Source organism: Helobdella robusta (assembly GCF_000326865.2).
Source record: "Helobdella robusta unplaced genomic scaffold HELROscaffold_2, whole genome shotgun sequence".
Taxonomy (NCBI): Eukaryota; Metazoa; Annelida; class Clitellata; order Rhynchobdellida; family Glossiphoniidae; genus Helobdella; species Helobdella robusta.
In genome coordinates, this window is record NW_008704083.1 from 3,935,904 (window position 1) to 3,947,207 (window position 11,304).

At 31.6% G+C, this 11,304-nt stretch overlaps 2 protein-coding genes across 2 annotated transcripts in view; both read right to left on the reverse strand.

Moving 5' to 3' along the window:
- The window catches only part of HELRODRAFT_160315 (hypothetical protein), a gene marked incomplete at both ends in the record, with an annotated part of 909 nt that extends 272 nt beyond the window's left edge, over positions 1 to 637 (reverse strand). The window contains one exon of the mRNA XM_009017283.1: positions 456 to 637. Coding sequence (XP_009015531.1) covers positions 456 to 637 — 182 coding nt within the window. The remainder of the gene's footprint in view (positions 1 to 455) is intronic.
- Positions 638 to 7,185: 6,548 nt separating this feature from the next.
- Positions 7,186 to 11,304, reverse strand: part of HELRODRAFT_160316 (hypothetical protein) — a gene marked incomplete at both ends in the record, with an annotated part of 7,124 nt that continues 3,005 nt past the window's right edge. The window contains one exon of the mRNA XM_009017284.1: positions 7,186 to 7,270. Within this exon, the coding sequence (XP_009015532.1) occupies positions 7,186 to 7,270 (85 nt within the window). The remainder of the gene's footprint in view (positions 7,271 to 11,304) is intronic.

Here is an 11,304-nt window from a genome sequence, read left to right on the forward strand (position 1 = left end):
AAATCGGAAAGTTAAACATGAAGTTAACTAACGCCGAACATGCTGTGAATTTCTTCAATAATCGCATATATACAAATATATAACCCTGTCAAAAAGCTAAGGCTGAATTGATACGTGGTGCGTGTGGCCAAATGCTCATGTATATAAATACACAACGTATCAATTCGAACACTGAAGATGATATAGGAATACCGAAAAAAAGCTTTTCTGTTCTATCATGTTTAAAATAAATAAAAAAATTGGTTTTGAACTCAAGACTACTTTCTGCTAAGGTTGAACTGAACTGTTTGCATTGTAATAATGATGCCATTATATAGTATGTACTGTTCCATCTGGCTGGGCAATCTAATATTGGCCTTTTGATTTTCAACTCTTTAAATTTTGAACTTGTGTTTTCTAGTGTTTCTATACGATTATATGGGTGATTGGAGGCAATAGCTGTTTTTTCATCATACTTTAACTTTTTTCTTTGCTGAACACTTTCAAACTCCTCATTATGGTTACGTTTCAAATGACGTTCCAAGTTGGCAGCATGATCTCTTTTTATAACAGCTTTACAAATATTACAAGTACTTTTATTGTCCGTTTTATTATATTTAAAAAATTCTCGGCTGGCGTTTTCTCGGTTTCGTCCCATTCTAAATTTAAAAGATTGTCACTAATTAAAGTTGTTTATTGTTGTTATTAAGATTAAAGTTTACGATTTTAAACAGAAGAAATTAAAATTGCAAAAAAAACGGCGTAGCATTGACAAAGTAAACCGATAGGAGCGCGAATTTCCAACTTTACCGCAAAGTTTAATGTTTAATTTATTAAACTTGTAAAAAGTAAACAAAACGAAAAATTTAATTAATCTGTAAAAATTAAAATTATTCACAAACTTTTTTGCAAATTGTAATTTGCAAAGATTTTGAAGATGATCGTACTTGATCTCTAATTTCTCCAATTATATTGGATTCCTCTTCACGTGGCAATTCCATGGATAAAATATATCTAACCATGGGCAATTCTTACTCAAATGATCGGCGAACTCAGTTCGAAAAGCAAACGAAAAGAAAGATAACAAATTTTCAAAGATAATAAAAATTAACGTTGAATTTTAAAAGACGAAATATTATCTAAATATTTTTTCTGAATTTGACAAAAATATTTTTTTTTTAAATTCTAGCATCAAACCGTTATTTATTTCATTTCGGTTTTGGTTAAGCTAGCAAATAATATTTCGCTTTGGTTACGGTTTTTGTTCGGAGCTTAATTTCGGTTTTTAACGGTTTTCGGTTATGGTTCAGTTCCGGTTCGGTGCCCTGATTAGTATTTGATGAAATAGTTTTTAGCTGAAACTGCCTTTTGAGTCAAATAATTCGACATACTTTTTACGTTTAGTTTCTTATAGGAGCAGACAAAATATTGATACCTCCACAACAGCTCATACAGGTTCGCACATTTTCGACAGACCAGAAACCATTGATATATTTGTGATTATACTTTACTACACTTGACTAATATTATTTTCTGTAAAAGTTCACAGAATATATTTTGATTAGTGGAATAAAAAGATATATTCATATGTTTATTTCATATTTATTTTATTAATTGTAAATAGTTGACACTCGCTACGAAACACACACACACACACACACACACACACACACACACACACACACACACACACACACACACACACACACACACACACGACCCTCGTACATAAACTATTATAAAATCTCAACATGCACAAAAGTGGTATCGATGTATGGCGTGTGAATCATGCTGTGTGTATATATATATATATATATATATATATATATATATATATATATATATATATAAACTAGAGAGAGAAAAAGAGAAAAAGAGAGAAACTGAGAAGAGAAAAAGATTGATTCAAAAATAACAATGCATATATTTTTTAAGTTTCATTTGCAAGTTAACGAACTTTCAAACATTTGTTTGCTTTGTTATATCCTGATACACCATCAATGTTTAGTTCAGTTTTTGAACAGTTTTATTAGGGATTAATTAATTAAATTAAGTTTACGAGAACCTGCCTGCCTTTATTGTATATTTGCGGCTATTCACAGTTTATGTATTATAAGTAAATTTGAATTTTAATTAAAAAAAATATTGTGTAAAAAGTTAAAAAATATATATATACGATATTTCGTAAGGCATTCCACTTTTAAAGATTTTTAAAGTGTTGCCCTGATTTGTCGGATCGTGATGTCAAAAAAGTGTAAAAACGTGAGTTAGTTTAATAATCTTCATTTTATTATAGTTATAAATACAAATTTCAATATTAATAAACGGTTGTGAATTTGGATCTACACGTAAATGAATTTTGATGTAAATAAATGAGTGAATAAATAGGAATATTTATTTTTATATAAATAGATAAATTAATTAATAAATGAATAAACACACACACACAAACACATACCCACCCATATATATATATATATATATATATATATATATATATATATATATATATATATATATATATATATATATATTCATTTGTTACGGCTGGTAAAAATATTTTTTTTCGTTTATTTAGAACATTTAATTTAGTTGACTTTAGAAACATTTGCTTTAAAGAGTATTATTTTGTTTGCTTTAAAGAATATTATTTTGTTTCTTTTATTTTTGGTTCATTAATAGAATTATTTCAGTTAGGCTTGGGTTGTCACTTTTAAAAACTAAAACATGTTTGAAGAAGACTTGCTAGCTGTTAATAGGGCCGGATTAACCGACCAGCAAGCAGGGCGCAATAATACTTCTGCCCGGTCCGTATTTTCCGACCCGGAAATAAAAAGTTGTGAAGAGGTGAGTCCCGGCCAGAAGCAAGACTGCCTAGGCTGGCGGTGGCGGCTGTTGATATTCGAGCGAAGGAAAAATTTCGCCGCGCTGCAAAAGTTCACAAAGATATAAATTAACACACCACTATTCCCGATGTATTTACGTGTAATGTTATGTGCATAAACATTCGCCCACAAGTGTAAATGTTAAAATTAAACAACCTAAATATAAACAATAAATAAACTATAACAGAAAAATATAAACCATCAAATTAACAAGATAAACATAAACAACAAACAAAATAAACATAAACAATCAATACACAACGTAAATTATAGTGTTACGTTATTAATAGAAAAAGCAAATAGAGGAAGAAATTGGAAACATCAGAAACAGATTCTTCCAATCTGCAGTAACACACAAATACAATCGCATACAAACAGGAAAAACAACATTTACTTATCTCTTTAACAATCTACAATCCTCAACAAACTACATACCAAAAGTTACAGCATAAATTTGCCAATTATAAACACGTATAACTCTATCAACAAGTACAAACACGATGTTGAAAAACATCACTATACGAAAATCGACAACATACAAACGTCAGCAACATCTACAACACGCAATAACCAATCTTCAAACACCAAAATACAAACAAATTTAACATAAAAACACTAACATACTAATATTAATATACAAAAATCTACAACATACAAACAACAACAACATACCAACACTAACAACAAACAAACACCAACAACTTACAGACATTTACAACATACAAACACCAACAACATACCAACACCAACAACATACAAACACCAACAAAATACAAACATCTACAACATACAATACAACAGCAACATACAAACAACGGCGACAACAACAGCATACAAACACTGATAACTTTTATTTGCAATAAGGCATCGTACAGGAAGATCATTGCGGATTTTTATTGTCAGTTTGGGTATCCCTCCACACATCGTCAGCCAAATTATCAAAATCATTATCCCATCTCACATTCAATCTTCTACTTTTTTTATATAAAACGGAAAAATAATAATAATAATAATCATTATCCTCCTCATCATCATTCTTAAAACAATCGTCATTACCATCATCATATTCATCATCCTTCTCATCATTACGATCATCATAATTTTCGGCACTATCGTTGTTAAATTTTGTCAGCAGTGTTTTCCCTCAAGAGTTGTATGTAATTTTTAGTAAATTTTTTATCATGTATACATCAATTCCTTGTTGTTTTTTACAAAATTTAACAAAAAAAGCAAATATAAAGTCCGATGGTTTGTTGTTGTTCAGAAACTGGCAAACAAATTTTAAAAAACTAAAAATCCAGGAAGAAAATTTTCGTTTGATTGAATAGAATAAGACGTTTCAGGATGAAACTTAATGAACTTCATGGGAAGGGCGAAATGCGAGGATTGAAAACTGGGCAAAACAAATTGCTTTTTTTGCACCAACATTTGTTATTCAGGTTCATGTGGGCTTGCTGGCTGCATTGATTAGATGGATGATTGTCTGTGGATAAAAAATTTTCGACTTCAAAGCTGATTGATGGATGTTTTGAAGGACATTTTGGTAATGAGAGTTACAACCAATATACACATCCAGCTATACATCTAGCCATACATACAAACCCTACGTACATACATACTTAATACATATTCACATGTCGTACACTTACATTTGCATTAAACTTTAATATATTTCAAAATGTTGTTTGTTTTTATTTTTTTTTTAAATCACTTCAAAAAATATATATCGTCTTTCAAAAATTCTGCATCAACCAACGCGTGTCATCATCGTCATCATCATCATTATCATCGTTTTCATCATCATCACCATCATCGTTGTCGTCTTCATCGACATCATCATCATCATCAGTGTGTTTGTCCGTGACATGGTATCATCATCATATTGCATGTTTGTTGTATTGTACGTATATGCATTGTATGTTTGTTTTATGCATATGTATTGAACGTCTATTGTATTGTTCGCTTATGTATTGTATGTTTATTGTATTGTATGTATATGTGTGTTTATTGTATTGTATGTATATGTATTGTATGTCTATTGTACTGTATGTATGTGTATTGCATGTTTATTTGTTATATGTTGTACTTTAGTGCCTACAACCATTCATTGAATGTGGTCCGCCATCGACACATTTTTTTTTCATCTGCAAAAATGCAAAGTTCGAATTTTTAATGCAGCAATTGTTGAACAGGTGTGAAATGGTTTTTAAAACTGATAAAAAGAATACTATTCATAAATAGAAGTAAGGCAATGTAGACTCGGTTACAAGTTATCCTCGATTGAACTAAAAAAAATAAGCATAGAAATTTGAGCAAGAAAATGTTGGCTAATAAATATTAACGAAATACTGTCCAACTGACGACATATTTTTTTTTAATCCACGCTTATCCAAGTCAAAATTAACAAATAAATAATTTTTTTATATAAAGTGAAAATTAATAATTTTCATTATTCGGTGAACAATTGAAGTTCCTCAAATGTGTTAAATTGTTGTGTTAATCAAAAAATTGTCCTACATGCTTGCAACAAATAAGAACTAACAATACGAAATTTAAAGGTTTTGTGGGAATAATTTACTAAATAATTACTTATTTATACGTAATATCCAAACTCTTTAAAAATATTTTGAATAACAAATTCATTGAAAAGTATCGAAATCTTTCATTAAGTTCATTATCAATCAATTGATACAACAATCTCAGTTAGTAGTACAATAATGATGAAATAGAAAATTCTTTTCACACGTAGTGTTGTTGAAAAGTCAATAGCAAGTTGATAAAGAAATCATGTTGAGAATCGCCTGTCTGCAACAACATCAACATGGAAATAAAACTTCAACAATCTGATGGTTCATCCTTTGTTTGTTGATAGGTAGGATGCATTGAGATTGATTGATTGGTTGATAGATTGGCGGACAGATGAGACAAATGGTTTAAATGTAAGCTGGTGCATGAACACACACACAAACATACACACACATACCACACACACACACACTCGCGCGTGCGCACAAAAACTAAAAATATACAAACACGCACACACATAAACACAAAAAACACACTCACTTATGAACACACAAACAAACATACACGAGTACATGGCATGTGTTCGTTTATGTTGTGTCTCGTTTTATTGATTTGATCTGTTAGAAAAACTTAACTCTGTTAAGAGTGTTTCTATCAATAATAATGTTTCTGCTGGATTTTTCGATTTTTCTACTATTTTTTTTATAACACTTATTGATAAGTTTGTTCTCAGAAATCAGCTGCGAGTTCGTTCATTAGGCCAGAAAAGTCCTTCAGTCAAACAAGCAGATTTTTTTGTTTTTCATTTGATTTATAAAAGGAACAGTCGCCGTTTCAAATTGTCTAAGTAGGGATTTTGGTTTTTATTGTAAACATCCAGTGACCATTAGAAAGTTTATGTTCAGCATGTCTAGGCTTAATGATGCATACATGATGTTAATTTAATTGTTAGAGAACGTTTAATTTTTACTGTGCAAACACAATAAAGAAATACAAGGTGTGAGATAAAACCAACAAAAACACAACAACAACAACAATATCAGCAACGACAACAACAGCAACAAAGATAACAACAACAGGAGCAGCATCAACAATAACGGCAATTCTTACCAGCTGATTTTAATACCAGTAAAGCATCGAAACTACGGCAACTACTGCTACCATTGTATCCATTAGTCCGCCTAGCAACTGCCTCGCAACCGTATAACAGCAACTCTTCATGTTCGATACTACTCGCTGACTCAATCAACTTGCAATGGAGGTTGAGATCATAATCACGTGATGCGATCATGCTTTGACGATCAACGTCATCTGACTTTCGCTATTTACAATTGCATTCCATTGAATAGAACATTCATGTAGTGCGTCGAGGCGTTGAAAATTTTGTGATTTATGTGATAAATTTAATAATTTATTAATAAATTTTATTAATAAAACTTAATAATATTGGATGTAATTTATCCAGTACTATATGAAATATACCGAATTTCTAGCGTTGGAGAAGACCATAATTAATATGGTAATTCATGAAATCTACCGGATCTACTAACGCTAGAAATTCTGTAGATTTCATAAATTACTGCATTAATTATGGCCATTTACCAGCACATTTGTATACATTGTAAACTATAAAAGATTGTAAAGAAATATTGTATCTATGCTAAAAACTTAGCTACATATAGGTCCTGCGTAGTCAGGGTTTAGTTAGGTCTGATGCGAAGTCGTAAATGTGTGATTGATGTAGTTATTTGGATTAGTTTATTGTTTCTATTACTGTTGGTATTCAAATAAACGTTCAACAAAGTTTGCGTCTGAAGCAGTTGTGTTCATTTATCGGAAATCTTGAACCTACAGAATAACGATCGTTGGAAGCTACAACACTGGTGTTAAAAATATAGAATCATTGAAGTTATAACATTAGTGTCTGTAGTGGCGAGCGTAAAACTGTAACAACAGACGCCATCTTTGTATCATATCATCTTTGTATCATATTATTTTCGTATCATATTATTTTTCTATCATATCATTTTTCTATCATATCATCATTATATCTTATTCATGCTTGGAGGAGTGTTTGAAAGTTTATCGTTCAATTTAATTCATCTATTCAAATGATTCCAACGAATCTGCTGCTGTTGTCAACGTCAAAACTGTTGTTGTTATGGTTATGGTAATTAATGTTTTGTTTTAGCTGGTGGGCTGGTTGGGGATATTTGAATGGCAGTTACATTTTACATTAAGGTTATAAAGACTGTTCTTACTGAACCATTGTTATTAAAGCCATTTTAAATATTAATATTGTTTGTACTGTTGTTTATTAATCTTTCTATCATCGGTTGAGAGAGGTCCACATTAAAATTTGTAAATTTAACTTTTCACAAACATTTGAAGCGATCGACAGTTTTAAAACCAAAATTTTTACAAAAAATTTACAGTATTGGTAACACTATCAACATTTTATTACTTATTTAAGGTATAAAATTACGTCAGCATTTTCGTAACCGTCTGAGTTTTTTCAGGCAAAATCAGCCGGAAAATTGCTGCACATAAAGTAGATAAACTAACGGCATTTCAACCATTTCGAGGCATTTTAAGACTTTTACATCTATTAAGCTCTTAAAAAGTTTTTCTACTATTTGCCCATTTTATTCTTTTGAAAAAATAGTTTCCAAGTTTAATGTTTTTTTAAATTTGGAAAGATTAACTTTAACTAAGAGCAAAGGCAATGATGATCTGAAAAATATTATCATGGTGACTAACGGAATGTTGATTGATAGTTGTGTTGCCGTTTTTGATATAAATTTATTTGGGATGGATGACTAAATTAACCCTTACACTTGAATGTTTGTTTATAAAAATGGCAAGTTATTAAAACACAACTTTAGGATTTCATGAGAACAAATACTTTTTTGAGCAAAAAAAATAAATTTTTTGGAGAAAAAAAAACTTGTGAAGAAAATAAATCTCGACATTTTACTTTTTGACTCTTGCTGGAAAGAGATATGCGGTTGTAGTTCTGCAACCATTTTTTAAAAAACACAAAAAATAAATAACTGGGTGTTGTGTCTCAACCCAACCACTAAATAAGTATGTGTCAAAAAGGTAGAGCGTAAAGCAAAACTAAAACAATGGCACAAACATCTTGCAACAGCAGTCAACATGTCTAGCAAAATAAACAAGCAATATAAATAAAAAAAAAACACCAATGAAACAACGGCAACAACATGATTGGAGAAGACGGAAAAACAATGGCCCTCATTCAACTACATACTACAACAAACAATAAACAACAACAAAATGAAAGACAAGAAATGCTACTTAAAACAATTCAATGGATTGTCATAAAATAAGAAACGTCTGTGAATGCGACCGACAACTACGACACTGCAACGAAAGAAAAAATTTATGAATGTGCATAAAAATTACAAAACAAGAAATAAAAAATAATAATTACAAGTATAATAAAATGTAGCAACTCATCATAAAAATAAACGAATCTCAAAAGCGCTATCTAACAAAAACTGAACTTAACAACATAATTGAAATAACAAACGAGAAATCATAATACATCGCACAGAAATAAGATTAAAATTTGGTCATAAACAGAAAAGTAATCGATTCAATATAACGAAAATACGAAATAATATTTAGAACATGTCGACTAAACAGAAAGAATCGATCAATAATGCATTGCAATGAAAATAAATGAGTTTTCAGTTTCTTCTTGAAATCACGCAGGTTTAGGTCCGGATTTCTGAGAGCAGCAGGCAGGTCGTTCCAAACAGTTGGTCCAGAAACAGCAATGTTACAAGAGCCTATACGGAGACTCGTTGTTGGGATCAACAGCAGGTTTGAAACATCGGATCTCAAGTGTGTTCCAGATGCTTTTGAAGATCTCTTTTTGAACCTGTCAGACAAATAAGATGGAGCTAGACCGTTGATAGACTTGTAGACAAGTGTTGAAATTTTGAACAAAACTCTTTTGTCGACGGTTAGCCAATGAAGTTCCCTCAATATTGGAGACACATGATCGAATTTTAGAGCTCCAACAACAACTTTTGCGGCTCGATTCTGTATTGATTGAAGTACAGCCATGGATCGATCAGGTAAGTCATAAAACAAACTGTTGCAATAGTCGACGCGTGAGTGCACAAATGCATGAACCAACGTCTGCAACGTGGATGTATCTAGGGATCGTCGAATTTAATTGATTTTCCTGATTTGAAACATGCATTCGGCTGAGAGCTTCTTAATGTGTTGTTTCATTGACAAACCTGAATCAATCATGAAGCCCAGATTAGCTGCTGTCTGACAAAATGGGATGACCTCATCATTAACAGTTATTGAATTTATATCTATTCTTGAAAGTTGCTGCCATGTTCCAATTGGTAAAAAAACAGTCTTGTTTTGGTTTAGTTATCAACCATTGTTTTGCATCCACTTATTGACCCAGACAAACATTTAACCAGTTTGTCCAATTCTGATTTAAAAGAATCTGGCCTGCTCGTAACAAGTCGTCCGCAAAATCATGACCTGAAAAACCAAATGATTCTATTATCTTTAGTACTTCAGATGTATAGATCAGGAATAGAATAGGATCTAGAACCGAATCTTGTTGCTCACCAGACAGCATAACATTAACCTCAGAAAATTTACCACCGAATGATACCTGTTGTGATCTACCTACCAGATACGACTCAAACCACCTCAGAACAGCACCAGAGATTCCAAAACTGCAACGTAGTCTTGTTAAAAGTACTTTGTGATCTACGCAATCAAATGCGGATGACATATCAAGAAAGACTAGCATTGCCACATTTTGTTCATCAATTGCCCCGTACACTTCTGAGAAAACTTGCAAAAGAGCAGTTTCTGTCGAATGGTACCGACGGAATCCAGATTGATATTTCGGCATTAAATTGTTATTGTTCAAGTAACTGAGTGTTTGCCTGGCAACCACACGTTCGATAATTTTGGATAGGAAAGACAGATTAGAAATTGGTCTGTAGTCCCCAACATCATTTTCGTCTAGATTATGTTTCTTCAGCAGCGGAGTTATGACAGCATGCTTGCAGCCAGAAGGAAACTGTCCCACATTTAAACTGCTGTTTATCAGGCCTGCCAAAAATGGTGCGAATAGTTTTATAAACTTCTTTAATACGTGGGTAGGTATTACATCTTGTTGACACGACTTTGTAGGTGAATTTTGAACTAACTGTATTACCTCCTCTTCAGAAACCATAGAAAACGTTGAGAACAAACTATTATTGACACCTGATTGGAACTCTGCAGGCTCGGTTGAGCATCGTTGTTGCCACTATCTCTCAGCTTGCTTAAAATTGAAATAGCACATAAATCGATCAGGTGTTAGTTCATCTATATCCGAGCAAGATATATCGTTACGATCCCTACAGAGAATGCTCTTCACAACCCGCCAAAGATTTTTTGGTTTCATCTTATAGTCATCAACAATTTTTGTCCAATACTGACGACGTTATTTAGAAAAAAGTTCCGATTTATTCTTCAAAGCAGTCTTCCATTCATCTTGATGAATCAACTGTGAGCTTTTTCTGTATTTTCTTTCCATTTTTCTGCATAAACGCTTGGCCAACCTGCAATCATTATAAAACCACGGAGCCATACGAACGTTATTATGTATGTATGTATGTATGTATATATGTATGTATGTATGTATGTATGTATGTATGTATGTATGTATGTATGTATGTATGTATGTATGTATGTATGTATGTATGTATGTCTGTATGTATGTATGTATGTATGTATGTATGTATGTATGTATGTATGTATGTATGTATGTATGTATGTATGTATGTATGTATGTATGTATGTATGTATGTATGTATGTATGTATGTATGAATGTATGTATGTATGTATGTATGTATGTATGTT